At 41.9% G+C, this 21,581-nt stretch overlaps 1 protein-coding gene across 1 annotated transcript; it reads right to left on the bottom strand.

The window, feature by feature from the left end:
* Positions 1-1,993: 1,993 nt before the first annotated feature.
* Positions 1,994-13,804, bottom strand: LOC139448613 (myosin-14-like). The gene is made up of 13 exons (XM_071230178.1): positions 13,733-13,804; positions 12,080-12,401; positions 11,485-11,582; positions 11,072-11,201; positions 10,765-10,835; positions 10,285-10,384; positions 8,723-9,802; positions 8,407-8,459; positions 8,161-8,212; positions 7,872-7,963; positions 7,465-7,519; positions 6,493-6,549; positions 1,994-2,752 (listed from the first exon to the last, which is right to left on the bottom strand). Exons 2-13 carry the CDS (start codon positions 12,351-12,353, stop codon positions 2,073-2,075), a joined length of 2,742 nt encoding a protein of 913 aa, XP_071086279.1. The 5' UTR covers positions 12,354-12,401; positions 13,733-13,804; the 3' UTR covers positions 1,994-2,072.
* Between the last annotated feature and the right edge of the window lie 7,777 nt (positions 13,805-21,581).

Here is a 21,581-nt window from a genome sequence, read left to right as displayed (position 1 = left end):
GCACACTGACACAATCAGGTGAATCAGGGACACAGTACACAGACACAATCGGGTGAATCAGGGCCACGGTACACTGACACAATCAGGTGAATTAGGGCCACAGTACACTGACACAAGCAGGTGAATCAGGGCCACAGTACACTGACACAATCAGGTGAATCAGGGCAACAGTACACTGACACAATCAGGTGAATCAGGGCCACGGTACACTGACACAATCAGGTGAATCAGGGCCACAGTACACTGACACAATCAGGTGAATCAGGGCCATAGTACACTGACACAATCAGGTGAATCATAGCAGCGTCACACAGACACGATCTGGTGAATCAGGGCCACGTTACACAGACACGATCTGATTAAAGAGGGGAGAAAGTGCACAGACACAGTCTGGTGAAGCATGGCTACTTGTCATGTCACTCTTTGCATTACAATTTCATCAAAATTGATGTCAACTAACACACCTTAAGAATATACTATTTCAATATTTATAAATGTTGCAGAAAAGTCTGGGTACTCGCGAACAAAGCATTGAGAACATATAGCACCGTGATGATCCATATAAAAGTTTCACTAGAACCGCATGGAAACAATAGACTACAGTTAAGTTAGGCATAGCGGAGTTGTGCCCCCTTTCTGTTCCCCAAATGGTTCAAATGATTTGACAGCAAGTCACGTTTCGGAAAAAAAAGTTATTCTTTGCTTTGTATGTGTACCTTTATACATAACCATACAAATGTATTGCATTAGCACGTCGTTCATATATAGAACACTATTTCCTCCGCTCACGGTGTCAGTGAAGATGTCACATTAAAGTTTCTGGTACTAATTAAGTGCCTTTATAGGTGAACTATTGAAAGTTTCAAACTTTGTTGTGTTACTTTACGAAGAACGAAATATTGGACACGATTCATGACTGTCTGCTTTTCAAATCAGTCTTATAGTTGTGATATGATACTGCATGATATTAAAGTTTACATTCTGTCTCCCTGCTGAATTGTATAGAGGTAAATCAAGTGCCACACGAAGACGATTCTCTCACAATTTCCACTTTTAAAATTGCTAAAATTGTGCGTCAGAAAAATAACTCGGCATCTAGGGGTAAAATCCGAATCTATTAAAGAAGACAGTTAATTATTATCGTGCTCATCTTTGAGAGTATATCAGCAGTGTCGGAAATAACATATCATCTTTACAGTGTTCCCAACCACACATTTCTGTCACAAAATCGAATTATTAAATACCATGTCATTCATGCGTACTCGCGAGTTCGACGTCTGACGTCTGACGCCTGGAGCCGTTTTTCAGTTCGCGCCATATCGGCTCATTCCTCACCACTCCGTATCTATTAGATTACGAAATGGGACGAGTATACCAAATGGCATAGGGATCATTCGTAAGTGTCCGTAGACTAAAGTCACGAGACACCATGCCTACCCGTAACCTTCGTAAGTGTCCGTCACCTCTTGACATAATCAGAGCAGATAATTAAACAAACACATTTCAGTGGGTATTCTAAGTGTTTTTCACACACAGCATGACACATGAGAACAGAGGAACAAAATATTCAGTCAACTTTGTAACATTTCTGTACACACGTCACAGGTACACCGGTACATTCTATGTCCGCTTCAATCACTTTCATCCCCTTTCTTCACTGACATAAAATGTGGCAATGTGGCGGCACAACTGCAATACTTTCAGCACAACACTATTCATGTGGGGATTTAAAACAATTATATTACAGAGAAGAAACGGACCATGTCAACAAATTCATGATTTGTAACAACTTTTGATGAATCTGTGCACTCAGTTGTTTGTTGTGCCATTTCCCAGAAATGTAGGAAATGTGTGATAAACTGATCGATTACCGCAGATTAATAATCATAACAATACCCATGTGAGGATGCAAAATGTGAGGATGCTAACCTTGTTACATTCTTGTACACAACAAACAACACAGACAGGTAACTTCTATGTCCGCCCCAATCAATACAATCACACTACATTTGACAGTTTGAATAAATATGTCACACTTACAAGTTTACACAATGTCATGTTCATTTTATTTCCTATGTGAGGGCGTTATAAATAAGTGACATCTTGGAGTCAGTCATGGTGATGTCCACCCCGCTGACCACCTCCATGTTGACTGTGTAGTCATCTGGCAGCCCAACAGTAAACATGGGGAGAAGAGACTCCCTCCACTCAACATTCAACTTGGCCAAAACAATCTCCCTGTGGAGATCCATAAAGCCGAGTCTCCCCCTCGCCACATCCAGCACAACGCCATAGTGGAGGGTGGCCTGTGTGCCGGGTCTGGCAGACATTGTGTCACTGTAACACTTCCCCCACTCCCCCGGCTGACACACCCTGGTACAGATACTCCCCTGGTGTGTGTCACACCTCCCTACAACGACACACCAGGAGCGGCGCTGTTCATAAACATACCACTCACTGTCCACCTGGCTCTCCTCCCCCACACCCATCTCCAGGACAGGCCAGCACTCACCACCCACCACACCCACCCTGGAGTGGGTCTCCCAGTATCGTGGTGTGTGTGGGACAGGGGTGACATTAGAGGGGGCTTGAGGAAGGGGGATGGAGGTGGAACTACAGGTGCCCATGTATCTCTGTAACCTGCCGCTGTCTCTGTGTCGTTTTGCGGACCGCGAGTTGACCAGCTCACCGTATGTAGTTACGTGGCAGTAGTCTGTGTTGGCTCGAGCAGTGTCCAGTTGTAGTTTAGGACCTGGAAATATACATTTTGTTTACAGTTTACCAAATTTCCTGACTTCAGATAACAAATTGGTCATTTTATTGTGAACCTCGTTTCAATGTTTACAAAACACCGCACTGAACGATCGGCTGCCATTTTCGTCTCTCTGTGAATTTCAACATAACAATGCCCTTAATAGTAGCAATAACGCTGGGAAATTATTTGAGTGGGTATTCAAAATGTTTGTCATGCATTTTTGTGTGCATTTATAAACAAATGAATGCTGTTTCGAAAAATTCGTTTAAACAAAGTTGTAGTTGAGCTGGTTTGTGTCAGCAATCAGAAATAGACGACAACGGCCTAAATATACAAGTGTTTTCACATTATTTCACGATAAAACTATCATCATGGCAATTCTTAACTCTTCTTGTCCAATTTTGTAAACAATAAGATGGAAAAACCTGCTTGACGATATTTTTACACTTGAGTGTTCAACAGACACAGTGTGAACAGGTAACTTCTACGTCCGCTTCAGTCACCGGCCACAGTTTCAGCACACTCGCTGGGCGGGAGGATGTCGCGTTTTGTGTTGTGACTGGGACACGATGTAGATTATCGTCACGATTATTAAAGATGTTGACAAAGATATAATTTAATACATTCTCAGTATTAAATACACCCACTTCTGAAACTGTTCCCACAGACGTAAACATAAAATAACTAAACAATATATGATAACAACGATCTACATTGTGTTAACACCTATATTATCCTGAGGACAGACAAGTCAACAATGCTAAATGTTAACTGACTAACTTGCCGTTGTGTTGTTATTTCTTTCACCAATCACCCGGCCCTGAGTTTCACAGAGTTGAACAGATTTAGAAGTTGGAGAACAATAATGACAGTAATTCAGTATATAGATCTAGGCAGCGAATTCCAACTCTTTTTATTTGCATTCAACATCAAAAATTTTACCCATTTACCAGAACTAAAATTCAGAAATCAGTAATCAGAATTGTTTTCTAATGTTGAACACCGACGCCGCTTTTATCAATATTTCGGTAATATCACGACGGAGAATACCAGAAATGGGCTTCACACATTTCAGCCAAGTGGGAAGTCGAACGCGGGTCTTTGGCGTGACGATCGGACGCTTTAACCACTAGCCAGCCACCGTCCCAATATTGCTGCCATAGCAACAGGTACGGCCTTCATCATCAGTGTCATACACATATGTACACGTACGATAGGCATGGACATCAGAATACATGGGTTTGTTAATACTTATAAACCTTTACAATTATTGTCAGACAAGTGTTGTGGCGCCGTTAAAAGTGATAATACAATAATACTGAAATCCGCATTAGAATTTCGGATTTACGCATAATATATGCCATTAGCACTGACACAAAGTATAATAATGTGTCCAAAAAGGATGAAATGCAATATTACAACCAATATGTCAAATTATGTTATACTCAGAAACAGACTGCCTCCGTGGTCCAATGGTAGAGCGTCCATGCGGGGAGTGGAAGGTCCGGGGTTCGTTACCCGGCCGCATCATACCAAAAGACGTTCAAATATGGTTGGTTTGTTGTTTTACGCCGCACTCAGCAATATCCCACCTATATGACGGCGGTCTGTAAATAATCCAGTATGGACCAGACAATCCAGTGATTTATAGCATGAACATCGATCCACGCAATTGGGATCGACGACATGCATCATCCAAGTCAGCGAGCCTGACCACCCGATCCTTTTACGACAAGCATAGTCGCCTTTTACGGCAAGATGGTAGTAAAAGATGGAATCAGTATACTGTGGGGTACTCATGTTAGACTGCGGCACGGTAGTTAGCACTTTGATATCGGTATTAGTCCAAATTTGTACAAGCAGCCACAAACGCGCGCGCACACACGTACATGCACGTCGCTGTATAAGAGCAATAATTTTGAACGCAACTTTAAACCTCATTTCACCTCACAGCATTTAGAAACAGTATTGAAGATGAATGTTAACGGATAAACGTAAACGTACACGATTAAGTGTTTTACAGTAATAATATTTCTCAGTCTCATTAACCTCCTCGACAAGAGGGAAAACTCCGTCAGGTGAACTGATAAACTGAAATCTGCAATGTCATAGTTCTTACGTGAATTTGTGAATCGACTTGTTTGTTACAGATTGTTTTAGTTTAACGTTTTCAATACATATCCATAGTTATGATATACGGAATGTATTATAAATGTTATCCATGTCATTCTTCAGTGCACACCATACAAGGATGACGGGAGGCGGTACAACTTAGTTCCGACATACTTAAAACATCTATAGACATCTATATCACGTGAAATAGAATGACGAAATATCGCAATGATTGATTAACGAAGATAGGAGCATGTGTGATAAAACTTTAGAAGTAAAAACAAGCAATTTTACTTACAGTAATGGCAAAATATAGCAAAGTGCGCTTTTCTAGAAATAACCATTTTGCTTGCGACAAACATCATCACTGAGTTGTGATCTCATTGTTACAATTCGGGTAGGAATCGACAGTCAGGTAATGGCGAGCGGTTATATTTAGCAGTTAACTTGATCAATAGCGTAAAATACTACATCTGCACGTTTTTCTTTCAATTTGTTCCTTATCGGCGGAATGACTTGTTTTCACTATTTAGTAGCTGTCTTTGTAAGATTTATATTTCGTGATTCTATTTTAAGTGGCGAATACTAAAGAGAACAGTCGGACGTTTTTTTTGTTGTTGTTAACAATCGTGAATGAAACTTCTCAAAAATGCGCCAACTGAAAACAACTGAGCGGCTCCATGCAATTGGAATACTGGCTATTACAGTTTCTTCTTTGTTGTTGAACGCCGCACTCCCCAGTATTCAAGCTATATAACAGTGGTCTGTAAATAATCGAGTATGGACCAGACAATCAAGTGATTGACATCATGAGCATCGATTTAGGCAATTGGAATACGATGACATGCATCAACCAAGTCAGCGAGTCTGACGACCCGACCACGTTGGTCGCCTCTTACAACAAACATTGTCGCCTTTTACGGCAGGCATGAGTTGCTGAAGTGTTCAAGCTATATAACAGTGGTCTGTAAATAATCGAGTATGGACCAGACAATCAAGTGATTGACATCAAGAGCATCGATTTAGGCAATTAGAATACGATGACATGCATCGACCAAATCAGCGAGTCTGACGACCCGATCACGTTAGTCGCCTCTTACGACAAACATTGTCGCCTTTTACGGCAGGCATGAGTTGCTGAAGTGTTCAAGCTATATAACAGTGGTTTGTAAATAATCGAGTATGGACCAGACAATCAAGTGATTGACATCAAGAGCATCGATTTAGGCAATTGGAATACGATGACATGCATCAACCAAGTTGCTGAATACCTCTTCTACCCCGGATCTTCACGGGTCACTGGATATTACAACGAATGGAAAAAAACCTGGTGGCTAAAGTTCGTTTCCCGAAAAGGGTACTTGATACACCTTGAGTATTGCTCCCTCTGTTGGCTCCCTTCCTCCCTCACTCACTCACTCTGTACAACTGGGATACAATCATCGAATACATGGCTTGTTCTCCGTCCACACAGCAAGACACCAGTAGTGAACAGCAAGGATCCATGACGTCAGTGCGTGATGACATACTATCATTCAGGTTGAGTTTCATTGAAGTGTTTTTTTACTACTGATGCGACTGCCTGGCAGAGCGGACTGCTGTCGCTATGATTCAAATGTACTTACACATGAAGTATGTGACACCGCTGTCCCCGTTGACGATGTGCACTGTGCTAGAAAAGCCTGCAAAAGTATAGATTACAATGTAACACACAACTTTGGCGCATTTGCTTCTGAAGAAATGTGAATATGGTTTGTTTTCCCAGATGACCTGCACAGTTAGAAGACAGTCAATCTGTGAGGTGTTTTTTTAAAAAACTGTATTTCAGTTATATCATGGAGTGTCAGCTTGGTGTGAATTGTTGCGCTTCAGAGGACTGGGTCAACCGTGTCCCGCACAGTGGTTAAGCACCCTCACATAAGTGAAACACACAGCTTAGTCATGTTGTAGTTTCATAATTTTCTTTTCAACCAACACAAATAGCTGACCTCGTGTTGTCGTCAAACACGAACTGAACAGCTATATAAAATGTGTTTCCTTCTACTGCACAAGCGACGTGGCCATGTGGAGACACCATTCTTTCAAACAGATATTTGCCAAGTCTATGACGGGTTGTGTCTTTATTGCCCCACATTTCTCAATTCGTAAGGATTTTCACATTGCCTGATATTGAATGGGTAAGAAACAACGTTATAACATTTTGGTTTTTTTACGTATCCCTACTTGTCGGCATCCGAATTCCTTAAGTTTAAGGCTGACACGTGTGCATTGAACACACTTCCGATATACAAAAATGCCAAAGGTTTCTGCATTAACGAAATATGTGCTGCCATTACACAATCCCGTCTGCATTTCATAATGTGACCAACATTAAATGCTGTAACAAGAGAATAGAAAGAAGAATTGATTGACCTCTGAGTAATCTGTTTGTGGTAGTTTAGGTATAGTGTCAGTCGTACACAATCTAAGCAAATGACCTATCTACTATACATAAATGATATTGTAGCACTCTAGATGGAACAGGTGGCATCTTCTATACTGATAGTAACTCGAATAAAGTTTTGACTTTAGTCTAAAATCAGTTGTCCTGCACGAACCTCGCAAGAAGATTTCACGTACTGTCTCAGTGGAGATGCATGCTCCAATTGTGAGCTGAAACAAAGGTGTTAAGAGATTGTTATATAGTGTAAGCTGTTTTATTTTATAGGATGGACAATTTGAACTTAGAGATTGATTTACCTTTACTGAATGCAACTGAAGATTCAGCGACAGAACATGAGTATGTGATAGGACGTTTTGGTTTGTTGTTCAACACGGCACTCAGCAATATTCCATCTATATGGCAGCGGCATGTAAATAATCGTATCAGGGCCAAACAAACCGATGAACAATGACACGCCATTAACGAGCCTGATCACCTGATCCATCTATTCGCCTGTTTACAATCAGCATTGGTTCTGGGGGCCTATTCAGACCCGCATTCATATGGGGTTATTAAACGTACTTTGGTGACAGCTTCATAAACGTCTTGTGATGTCAGCTGTGCAGGCTGGAGTTCCTGTGATCCAGATACAGTAGAGTCGGATTCCTTGATTCCTGTTGGAAGACAAACAAACATATTTGAACGTTTTTTTACCTGACTCAAATTGTTTAAGCATGTTTACTTAAATCCTACACTTCGAGTCGTTCACGTATGCGTTAGGTACATTGATGTTTTGCTATAAAGACTGAAATAGAATAAGTGATGTATTTAATCTGCTCCTTCCAACCTCCATCCGGGTATCATACAATACCTGTGATGCGATGTATAATCTGGAGAAGCTGACGCCATCGTCCTTCATGCAGCTGAAACGACAACCACAATGTATACCTGTAGGCATTCAACCATCTGAGAGACTGTAATGTGACGTTATTATATAACATAGAACTGGTATAGAACTCCCAACCATGTTCATCAGCCGAATATTCTAATTGATTCCAACAATATTTGCATTCAACGTATTTAGATACATTTAATTTCCTTTTAAACAACATATTACCGCGTTTGTTTCTTGTTCTCTATGTGTCAGCAGGTGTATCTGTTGAAGCAGATCTGAGGACAAATATGGAACAGATATATGCATCGGCTTTTTGTAATGTATATCTAACGTGCAATGTTTACAAAGTCACTTACGACTTATAGATAAGTGTTACACCAACATCTTGGATTAAATGCTTTAGTACCGATGTGACCATAAAGAATAAGTGCAGTTGAGGCATTTAAGCAAATGTTTCAGCAGTGGAATGAGAAACTGGTGAGTGGGTTGCTGAGTATTATCTAAACATGAATGTTCTTAAATATACTGGAATACCTACCTTGATACGTAGGCTGTGTGTCTGGAATATGATCCAAGTCAAGAGAGGAGACAAGGCCACCAAATGTATCGATGAATTCCTCCAGGGCTTTCTGGCCTTTAAAGGAAAGGAGGATCCTTGTATCTCTTGTGTCATCTTCTGGAAGTTCCCTCTTGAGATTTTCATCACATTTCTTCAGTATTGCAGCAGTGAGAGTGATGAGCTCCTCTCTTCTTGTGGATTCCAGTGTTCTCTGTGTGTAGTCTATCGTGGAAGTAATGGAAGTATGGACGTCATGTATAGTGTCAAGTGTCTCTTGAACTGTTTTATTTGGGGCCTCCAGACTCATTTTGACCTCTTCCCTCAGTTCTCGCAGTCGGTGAAGGAACTTCACAGCTGCATCTTTGCAAACTGCAGTGACATCTTGTTCCAGCTTTCTCTGTTTATCTCCCAGTTCATCTTGGTGACTGTTGACAGTTGAAATTCTGTCTGTGACATCTTTCAGTTTACGTCGTTGATTCTGCAACTGTTCCTCCAGCTGACCTTTTGCCTTTTCATGGGCATGATTCAAATCTTCTTTCTTGTGATATCTATGGGCCCCATGTAGACATACAGTACAGATAGCCTTCTTACATGTGTGGTCATACAGCTGCAGCCTGTTCTCAGGGTGGTCTCTGCAATTAGGTTCCTTCAGCCAGTGCCTCCTGGGCATATTCTCTGTCCGGTTGACCTCCTCCACTCTGTGGTTTCTATTCCGTTTCGGCACGTCATGATGTTTATGACAGTCGGAGCAGAGCAGGTTATCACATTCGTGACAGTACACCTCAGCCTTTGCGTCATGATCTCCCTCGATGTAGTTACATTTCTTGTCTCCCTTAACGTTGGCAGCATAGGCAGCCTCATTGCGTCCAACATGATCTACTTCAGTCTGTTCCGTGTTGAACTCACGACCACAGGGACATTGGAGGCACTTCTGCTTCGCTAGGGCGGTGCGGTGATCAATGCATGGTTTGCAGGCAGAATGAAGGCATGGCAGGAGACAAAGCTGACTTTCATCACAGCAGGATTGAGTTGAAAACTGGCACATTCTGTCACTGGAACCTTGGAGTAAAAAAGCAACACATTAAGATGTATATATTCAATATCATACTGAGCTCTTCATGATTAGGCCGCTTCCTTGGTCCAGTGGATAGAGCGTCTTTCTGGTGAGCGAAAGGTCGGGGGTTCGATCCCTGACCAAAAGCCGTTAAAAGATGGTACTTGTTACCCTGGGTGGATCTCGATATTAAGGGGCTTAAACAAGGACTGGTGTGCTCGGCGTCTGTATATTTTGTATGATAGGGGTATTCATTCTAAACTGCGGCTCATGGGACGAGCGCTGTAAAATCAACATTACTCAGGAAAAGTACAAGCAGCCACATACGCACGCAAATGCTTACACGCACGCACGCACACACACAAACGCACTCACATGCACACACACGCACGCAAGTATTCGCGAAGCTTAGCCCCATTTCTCCCCACCTCTTTATGATTATTTTTCTGACTATTTACCCTTACCCTTATCCCTTTTCTCAGTGTACCTGTATGTTGGACCTGCACTGCAATGTCTTCCATATCTGGGGAATGTACCCTACGGTCCCCTGTCAAGGCCTCGTTTGCCTGCTGTTCTTCGTGCAGTCTCTGAAATGACAAGTACCATTGATTCATATTGTCCTTTTTATGTTATATGTGTAGTTGTGCAACAGTGTTTCTATTTCCGAGTATCTCCTTCAGGATAACATCATTCCTTCCTGTAGGCACGGGTGGCCCAGTCGTCTAAGGCGCCGCGATTCGCTCTGCAGAGTTGGGTCCCTTGGGCTCGCCAGAAACCTATGATTGTGGGTTCGAATCCCGGTTCGCCCCGATTATGTTTCTAGGTTTGTCAGCGCCATACCCGTGCTCGTGGGTTGAAGTGGTAAACGTCTGAGACCTGCATCCTCCCACATTAAGCTGACACGCCACGATATAACTGGATTATTGTTAAAAGCGGCATTAAACCCAACTCACTCAGTCATTCCTACCTTCTTCACGTCGTCACATTCTGCTTGACTCTGCTGCAAATCATCGTTTGACTTTGACAGTTTCATTTTCACTGAAATGAGAAAGTTGCAAGGATCGCATCAGTCAATTGCTTCTTTGATCAAAATACAAATTCCATGGTATGTTTTATTGTAGATGTGGAGGTAAAGTATCTCCAGCAATGGCACCGTGTGGTTAATAATACTATACAGGTCAATGGAAATCAGCAATGCTGCACTGCCAGCATAGGCAAAAGTAAAGTTGCAAATAAAAGATACATTTAAAACCGGAAGGGAAACATCAGCTTACGAGCTTCAACTTCCTCCTTCTGCTTTTCTATCTGTGCTATGTGTCCCTCTATTTCCTTTTTCATTGCTTCCTCCCGTTCAGCTTGGTCCAAGTTTTTTTGTTTTAGTTGTTCCTCAAGTCTTTCCATTGCCTGACAACAGATGTGAACGAGGAGTGATCACCTGAACATCCACAACATATAAATACACCTAGACATTGCAGCTTATCACATGAGGTGCCTGTTTCACTTTTCTCTGAACATGTAATATAAACTTGATGTTTAAGAGAGTTGCAGGAAGCGTACATTCACTAAAATTGCACATCTGATACCTAATACATGTGCAGTACTAATTCATACATATCTATCTCATCTGAATACAGGGGTATCTTAACATGATGAGCAGACAAGTTTTAACTGTGTTCGGACTACTCACAGATTGCAGTTCAGCTATCTGGTCCTCTTTATAACCAAGTTCCTTTCTGTACTGAGCTTCCAGCTTGAACTTGTTGACATAGATTAGATCTGAACTACCTGAAGAGTAGAACATTGTGCATGTAGTAATAACAGCACGAAATGAGATATAACTCGTTGTTTGAAGACTTTTTGTTTCTTTGGTTAGAGTAGCTACTAACAAGACACATCTGTGGCTGATAGCACTTCTCTTTATCGGCATCATACCATATTGCAGTGCATTCATCTTTTTTTAATCATATCATATTTTATACTTTGAATGTTGATGTGTACTGTCATACACTTACTTCAATGTATTGATATACAACGTCAGATATCATTTGTTGAGTGGGAGAGAATGAAACGATGTGTGACCTCGTGACCTTCTGGCTGTGATCTAAGTGTAATATCCAGGCTTAATGTGGTGACCTGGTAGGTGGCAACGTTCAGGATTTAGTTCTCCAAACAACAAATTACATTTCTGATGCACAAAAAACACAGTTACAGAAATACTAGTCCAACTGATAGCTGTATGCTATTGGCAGTTCTGGCAGCTTGTGACAACCTTACTTACATACCTGCTTCCATGGAGGTTCCATCAAGCCGTTGTTTGATGAACGGCTGTGAGGAATCAAGGACAGCACACAGTGTCCGGTACCCTTCTGGTCCCTTCTTCTTTAATATTTCTAACAGCCTCTCACATTTTTCCGGCCCAGCCTGTCTACACCTGTCATAGTCTGCCTGTGTGAAGACACCGTCCTCCAACAAAGCGTCCAGCACAGGGTCCACCTGAAGGTACTCCTTCAGGAACTTATGGTTCCTCTGGATGACGACAACGTGGGGGGCAGCCATCTTCTGACGTCAGGTGTGTGGGTATGTCGCTAGGATGAAGGTACAGTTCTAAAAAGTAAAAGGGAAACATTAATAACTTAACATTAAACTCATAATGCGCTTTTATACTGCGTTAGAAGTCCTGGTCAAATTCTTCCTTGCGAAAATCGTACTTTTGATTGCAATTCTCCATGTTGTAGCTCATTTGTCTAAGGAGCCGTGATTCACTGTGCAAAGTTGCGTCCATTGGGTACGCCAGAAACCTATGTTTGTGAGTTTGAATCCAGGTACGCCGCGATTATGTGTTTACGTTTTTCAGCACCATTCCCGTGCTCGTGGGTTTTACCAAAGGAGTAAACGTCTCAGACCTGCATTACTTCGGGCTTTCCAACCAAATAAGCTGACACGCCGTGATATAAATGAAAAAATGTTAAACGCAGCGTTAAACTCACCCACTCATCTAGTTATATGTAGATTTGAATGAAATAAATCTTCAATAAAATATGTAAGTTCTTCTAAGGGCTGCTATATATATATAGATTGCAGTCTCAATACAATACTAAATAATTAAATAAAGCGACAGAACCCTTTGAACAAATGTCTACACAGTTAATTTACATGTCAAACATGGGATAGATTTCAACCACAGCACAGCAAAGTGGCTATGTGTGAAGCTGTGTTCGTTGCATTCGTTGTAAAGCTAAGCAGATGACATGAGTGACCCGACTTTACAATACCCCGGCTGTGCCGCTCTAGAAACACATCACTGCAGTTCGTGCACTTGACAGGCATGACGAAGGTGACGTCAGTGTGGCAGCCATGAATACCCATAGAATGACTTCAGCACCAGGCGTGGCCAGCTTGTGTTACAACATGGCCTGCCGTTCCCATCATTCTACCACTACTTGTACACTGCTTACAAAGTGTCTGCAAACAAAGTTGCTTGATCCTTGGCACCCTTTCCAAATCTAAAAAATACAGGGTGGGACATGATCCGTGTTTGACATGGTCAGATCTTCACGTCTAACGAGTGTACATATACTGTTCACACAAGCAGTTGACGAGAGTAGCAGATGTATCCACATACAACACGATACAAGAAACTGTGTTGATATGCTGACTCTTTAACTGACAATAACTGCAATCCTGGGCTATAAGGTGACGTTTTACCAACACTGTTGTGTCCACCTTCCCTATCAACACCCCACCCAACCCGACCTACACCCACTGCATTCCTCCTCATAAGCACACACACACTAGACACAACTAGTTCATACTGATGCTTTAAGATCTATAATGAAAGCCATACAGCTGTAAACATTTATCAAGCGGCAAAACATAATATATGTTAAGAAGATGATAATATAATCAACAGAAATGAATAGATATATTTCACTTACAAGAAACAAACAAGAACCCAATTATGGCCGTCGCCTTGTTCAGCTACAAAACGAAACCTGGACTTTGAGTGTTGCCTACTCGCGTGATGCTCTAGACACCTGCCTTCATTGGGTAAAGATAACATGTCGTCATTGTCAGGTTATTCAATGACAGGGTTGCCTTCCCAGTAGCACAGTACCAGTTTAGCTGTTATCAGAAACCTCGTGGTCGATCGCAATTCCCATTCTGGTTTCACTATTTCATATTGTTTATCATCAGTATACATGCTGAACGACATGCATCGTAACATAAATCTCTAATCTGGAATGGGTTTCTATCAATACATGTACTAACAACTTTGACTGTCATGTAACTAAAATATTGTCCACAAGTGACGTTAAACTCAGACTAAGTCCCGGATGATGATCAAGGCTGAAGTGGTTCTATATCACATTAACGAGTAATAATCTTTTACATTTTAGGGATTTTCAATACAAAACAAAAATATGGATCCGAGATGATGTTCTAAACCCAGCACCCAGCAATATTCAGGGGTATGACAGGTCACCAACACTCTATGTATGTCGTATGAATCGTCCCAGATTCTCAGTGTCCTCACATTACCTGGTGATTTAAAAGCACTCATTCAATCAAAGTGAATCGTAAGCAATTCATTAAACATATTATTTATTCGATTATGCCACAGTCCTAATTATTAACCCTGGCACTAGTGTTGAACTACACACAGTTGAGATTTCGTGAGTTTGATGTCGGTGACAACACAACCGTCTTCACTTTGTGTGCACGTTTACAAGTCTACTGTAGCATGGGGTGACATACCCGTGCTGGAACCACGAAGCGATGTTTAAAGTCGACAGCATCTTTTTGCAAACATAGGTAGGCAAACTCCAAAACCTCTGCCAACTTGTGTTTGAAATGAGAAATATTTGTTTTTGTTACCTACATTATATGTGGTGATACGAATGCAGGCTGAGTTATAGCCTCACGGTGGTAGGGTTCATGTGGTACAGACCAAGGAATAGGCGTTATCCACTCCACTAGGTTTATAGCTACAGATATTGTTTATACGTGGCAAATAGATTTGAATTCGTGTGGTTCTTTAAAATCACCAGTTGAAGAAACCATACTTGAACATACTTATATCTAAAGAGGGACCAAGATGTGTCTCTGCTATAATGTCACCTGAACGCAGCCATGATCTGAAACCAAGGATGACAGAAGGCTAATGTTGGCCAGGGGTTTTACGCCTCCTGTCAAGAACGGAATACTAGGCCCCTTTGTAACTGTGACGGCCCAAACACACTGTCAAATACTAATGCAAAATACACCAACTGACATTGATAGTTAAGTCACGCAATGCATCACGTTGTGCTGGTAGTCGCGGGTAGACATGCTGTGAACAGATAATGTGTTAGCTGTATATAAAAATCTAGGTAGGGTAGCGTCGTGATCCATACATGGGGTATGCTATACACTATATATTGATATCCCGGCAGAATGTATCGTTGCACCAATACATACATATTATTATGTATTGGTTTCCCTCAAAGTTGACAGTAATGCTTGGTGACGTACAAGTGTATACACTGATTCACTGATAGGTAGAGAACGGTAAGGGATCTATTGTCCGTGTAGCTATTGAATGGTGTAGAGAAATACCGACTTCACAAACATCCATCTGTATACATCAGCACTCATATAAAGGTGTATCATCCTTGTTTCTCTTACCACGACAGAAGGTGTGGAAAGAAATATTTCATAGTTTCACTACATGGGATGTTTTACACTGACGAGCAACATAAACTATATCAACCTCAGACGTGACTAAACAACGGACAAGAAGATATTCCAAATGTAACGTTTGTGATCATGAAACGAGAAATAGGTTATAATGCACCGGTAGCGACAATAGAGGTCCCAGGACAAGGACAAAGGGATACAGAGTTACAATGCACTGATAGCGACAATACAGGACCCAGGACAACAAGGACGTGGGGAAACAGAGTTATAATGCACTGGTAGCGACAATACAGGACCAAGGACAACAAGGACGTGGGGAAACAGAGTTTTAATGCACTGGTAGCGACAATAGAGGTCCCAGGACAACAAGGACGTGGGGAAACAGAGTTATAATGCACCGGTAGCGACAATAGAGGTCCCAGGACAACAAGTACATGGGGAAACAGAGTTACAATTCACTGGTAGCGACAATAGAGGTCCCAGGACAAGGACAAGGACAAAGGGATACAGAGTTAAAATGCACTGATAGCGACAGTACAGGACCCAGGACAACAAGGACGTGTGGAAACAGAGTTATAATGCACTGGTAGCGACAATAGAGGTCCCAGGACAAGGATAAAGGGATACAGAGTTACAATGCGCCGGTAGCGACAATAGAGGTCCCAGGACAACAAGTACATGGGGAAACAGAGTTACAATTCACTGGTAGCGACAATAGAGGTCCCAGGACAAGGACAAGGACAAAGGGATACAGAGTTAAAATGCACTGATAGCGACAGTACAGGACCCAGGACAACAAGGACGTGTGGAAACAGAGTTATAATGCACTGGTAGCGACAATAGAGGTCCCAGGACAAGGATAAAGGGATACAGAGTTACAATGCGCCGGTAGCGACAATAGAGGTCCCAGGACAACAAGTACATGGGGAAACAGAGTTACAATGCACTGATAGCGACAATAGAGGTCCCAGGACAAGGACAAAGGGATACAGAGTCACAATGCACTGACAGCGACAATAGAGGTCCAAGGACAACAAGGACAAAGGGATACAGAGTTATAATGCACCGGTAGCGACAATACAGGACCCAGGACAACAAGGACACGGGGTATAGTGAAACACAATATGATTGAAATTAAAATTCCTCTGCATTAAAGGAATCCATATAGTCACAGTCGATAGCGTTCGTGTCCGCTGTCTTGCTGAGTGCATTAGACGCCGAAATACGAGGGGTGTTCAATAAGCTTTGCAACTTGGGCATTTGTGTTTACACAAACAATGTCAACTTGTGGCAGGTATGACACTAGTCATAACAAGTTCCAGACACAACAATAAGTAATGGCTTCATTCGCCTAAGGGTGGTCACAATCATGGATTCTCTCAAACATGCACATCGCGCTGTAATAAAGTTCCTTACCAAGGAGGGATGCAAAACAAAAGAAATCCATAGTCGCATGTGTAAAGTGATGGGTAAGGATTCTCCTGACTATTCCACAGTTTGCCGTTGGTCTCTGCAGTTTAAAAGGGGTAGGGAGTCCATAGACCCAAGGTCAGGCAGGCCTTCAGATGCCACCCAACCGGAAACCATTGCTGTTATAGAGAGGAGAATTTTGTCTGACCGACGGGTGAAAGTATCTGAACTTTCTAGGGAATTCCAAATATCAGTTGGCACCATTATTCATGAGCATCTTGGTATGTTTAAGGTTTCTGCAAGATGGGTACCTAGAAACCTCAACGCTCAAGATCGCTATCAGAGAACTGAAAGTTGTTGACACCTCCTGGATCTCTATACTGCTGATGGAGCTGGATTTCTTTCTCGTCTGGTGACAGGTGATGAAAAATGGATCCACCACTGGGACCCAGAAGCTAAATTTGAATCGTTGCAATGGAAGCACCCCAATTTTCCGCCTCCGCCTTTTTCGCACACAACTATCGGCTGGGAAGGTAATGGCCACCATATTTTTGGATGCAAGACTCTTAGTACTGATTGATTACATGCCACCAAAACCTACAATCAATGGACAGTATAATGCTAATGTAATGAAAGAATTGCGAAAATCTATTCGCGAGAAACGCCGTTGGATGTTAACACGTGGTGTTCTGCTTTTGTATGACAACGCTCCGGTTCACAAGTCAAGAATTGTACAGGCCGCCATATGTGAATGTGGATTCGAACAGTTAAATCACCCACCCTACAGCCCAGACTTAGCCCACAGTGACTATTTCCTGTTCCGACAAATGAAATCTGCCCTACGTGGAAAACGCTTCCAGGATGACGAGGACATAAAGGCTGCCACAGAGGCGTGGTTAGAGGGCCAATCTGCGGATTTCCATAAAAGTGGTATTAAAAGCTTGAAGGACAGATGGAATAAGTGCTTTGAGGTGAATGGAGATTATATTGAAAAATGAAAGTGCAAAAGATATTCTGCGACTTGGTCTTTTTTTGAAGTTGCAAAACTTTTTGAACACCCCTCGTATCAATGTTCCTATGCTTGTAGGAGGGTGAGGTCGTGTTCCAATCTGAAGGTCAAGATGGTCCTAAAGATCTTCAATCGGCGACAATTGAGGAGAGCGACGCTTAACCACCAGGTTACTGACCTGCTGAATGCAACGGCCGATACGTTCTGTATATGGACGTGCGTTGTCATGTTGGAACGTGGCTTCTGTTGTTGGAAGGTAGAACTACACAACACTACGTCGGTGTCACATTGTGCTGCTAGATTCAACACCACAAGTTCCGTCTTTTCCTGTCCACAAATCCCGACTCAAAGCATTCTGCTGCCACGTCCAAAATACTGTCCTCTGACACAAGAACGTGCCGTGCCTTCTTCCCGACGACGATACACACGTATCTGTTCTGAAGAGCTGGAACCTGGTGTCTTCAGAAAACATGACTCAATGACAGTTCCTGTTCTTCTATAGTTGTACAGTGCGCGCCTACCTCGGTCCTTTGACGTCGATGCTGCCAAATAAAGCGACAAAACCCTTCCCATACCCAATAGAAATCTCTGCATGAAGCAGAGTCCATTGTACAATTCCGACTATATTATGAGCATGTGTTTATGAATCACTATCGTGATCCTCTGGGCTTGAATACCACGGATACAGCGACGCGGCTGACAACATGTCGAGAGCAGTTGACCCTGATAACGTCACAACCAAGAGGCGGTTCCTCAAATGAAGAGTAGGCAAATAAGGATGTTTGTTGGGTGTAACACGCGGTCTGCCTTCCCTGAGTCGGCCCTGTCTGTGGGCATCGTGACATCAACCTTGTGATTGTTGTACGAGTGTCCCACAACGATGTCATGCATGGCGCACAAGTCACATACCAATACTCTCTGTTCTGCCGATACCCATGGCATGTTACCGTTGATGTCTGGGCGAATTTCTGCTTTGACGAATATTGTGAGTTGTTCTTTATATATCCATATGTATCTTGTGACCATGCTGTTCGCGCACGTGACTTTACACAGAATTCAGTGAACTACATTAAAATATATTCAGTTGGCGCCATATCTGTTGATTTTCTGCGATTGGTTTTACGGTTGTAGCTGTATCACGAGGAGTACACGGGGAGTCGCGCGTTAGGTTTGGGACGCATAAAAACCCACGTGCCCTGAGTGATCCTGCTACAACGAACATATCTTACCTACATGTTTTATTATAACAGTGTAAAAGAATTGAAACAAATTAAAAATTGATCGATTGAGAAGAGGATAGCTTGTGCTATGTCACATGACTTTCACTGATTCGGAAAAATCTTCGATGTCGGGGTATACGGGATTTATTCTGCCTCTCAGAAATTAATTCCCACCAAGGCTGGAAACATACTATTTTATCAAGATCACGTAGACCAATCAGATCTCATCATTCTGACATGGAGGTATGATAAAGTATTTTATCAAGATCGCGTAGACCAATCAAATCTCATCATTCTGACATGGAAGTATGATAAAGTATTTTATCAAGATCACATGGACCAATCAGATCTCATCATTCTGACAAGGAGGTGTGATAAAGTATTTTATCAAGATCACGTAGACCAATCAGATCTCTGACATGGTATGATATCACATAGTGTAATTTCTTTTGCTGGTCAGTATACTACCTTTCACTGAATCAGAATATGTTTATTCTCAAAAACCACAAAAAGTGGTACAAAACATATTAAATAAATAAGTATTTATATGTAGAAATAGCAGACAAGATCGCAGTTAAGAACAACATGTGATTACCTAGCATTTTTAATACTAATAGACATTTGTTCAATAAATCTCGATAAATTCTTTAGATCCTGTGTGTTTTTTGTTGATAAGAGTTTTACAAATTTTATAATATTTGGCCATTCAGTATAGTATGATGATCAAAATGTTTGACTCTCTCTTCAAAACAATTACATCTGAAAAAGTAGCGAAATTAATCAGCAATAGATGGAGAATTACATAATTTACAGGTTCTATTTTCCTGGATTATTTTCCATCGACCAGTCTCATTAGATAAATTATGATTACAGCTTCGAAATCGTAGTACTGGAATTGATATTCGTTTTGGTAATAGAAGATATTTATCGAGAACCGGAGTGTCCTTTAAATGTTTATAATATAATCCTTTAGAACTAGAATTAACGTCACTTCTCCATTTCTGAAAAAAAAATATCTTTAAGTATTTGCTTTTCTTCTGACACTAGCCACTTTGTGGTGCAAATTGACGGATTGCTAAATACATAAGATAATCCAATGGTGTCTAGTATATCCATAACACATCTAAACCAGGGGTTTGTTGATGCAATAGTCCTGTTACTAAAAAGTGACAAATATTGATATAACAGCTGTGAACGTTTATACACACCAGTTTGATATGTTAATTTGTGTCAGAAAAAAAATATCCACACACACTGACCTGTACACATATCCACACACACTGACCTGTACACATATCCACACACACTGACCTGTACACATATCCACACACACTGACCTGTACACATATCCACACACACTGACCTGTACACATATCCACACACACTGACCTGTACAATTATCCACACACACTGACCTGTACACATATCCACACACACTGACCGGTACACATATCTACACACACTGACCTGTACACATATCCACACACACTGACCTCTACACATATCCACACACACTGACCTGTACACATATCCACACACACTGACCGGTACACATATCTACACACACTGACCTGTACAATTATCCACACACACTGACCTGTACACATATCCACACACACTGACCTCTACACATATCCACACACACTGACCTGTACAATTATCCACACACACTGACCTGTACACATATCCACACACACTGACCGGTACACATATCTACACACACTGATTTGTACACATATCCACACACTCTGACTTGCACACATATCCACACACACTGATCTGCACACATATCCACACACACACTGATATGTACACATATCCACACACACTGATCTGTACACATATCCACACACACACTGATCTGTACACATATCCGAACACACTCTGACCTGCACACATATCCACACACATTGACCTGCACACATATCCACACACACTGACCTGTACAATTATCCACACACACTGACCTGTACAATTATCCACACACACACTGACCTGTACACATATCCACACACACTGACCTGCACACATATCCACACACACTGACCTGTACACTTATCCACACACACACTGATCTGTACACATATCTACACACACTGACCTGTACACATATCCACACACACTAACCTGTACAATTATCCACACCCACTGACTTGTACACATATCCACACACACTGACATGTACACATATCTACACACACTAATCTGCACACATATCCACACACTCTGACCTGTACACATATCCACACACACTGACCTGTACACATATCCACACACACTGACCTGTACAATTATCCCCCCCCCAACATACACACACACACACACACACACACTCGAGTAGACGTCCTCTTGGCTCTGTTGACTGACACTCGTGGGGTGTCTTTTCTCGTCTGATGCTGGAACACCGCCCTGGATAACTCTATCTTTCGTAGGTCACGGAAACGAGTGATCACAATGTGATAATACAGC

Source organism: Haliotis cracherodii, unplaced genomic scaffold, assembly GCF_022045235.1.
Source record: "Haliotis cracherodii isolate W230 unplaced genomic scaffold, xgHalCrac1.p SCAF_7, whole genome shotgun sequence".
NCBI classification, from domain to species: domain Eukaryota; kingdom Metazoa; phylum Mollusca; class Gastropoda; order Lepetellida; family Haliotidae; genus Haliotis; species Haliotis cracherodii.
This window is presented reverse-complemented; position numbering and strand designations above follow the sequence as displayed.

Bases quoted from the DNA above. Each gene is read 5' to 3' on its own strand.
- LOC139448613 (XM_071230178.1), bottom strand. From the start codon at position 12,353: ATGGCTGCCCCCCACGTTGTCGTCATCCAGAGGAACCATAAGTTCCTG. The intron at 10,385-10,764 runs GTAGGAATGACT...TTGTCATTTCAG, and splicing joins AATGTGACGACGTGAAGAAG to AGACTGCACGAAGAACAGCA. The intron at 7,964-8,160 runs GTATTGTATGAT...GTCTTCCAACAG, and splicing joins GATTATACATCGCATCACAG to GAATCAAGGAATCCGACTCT.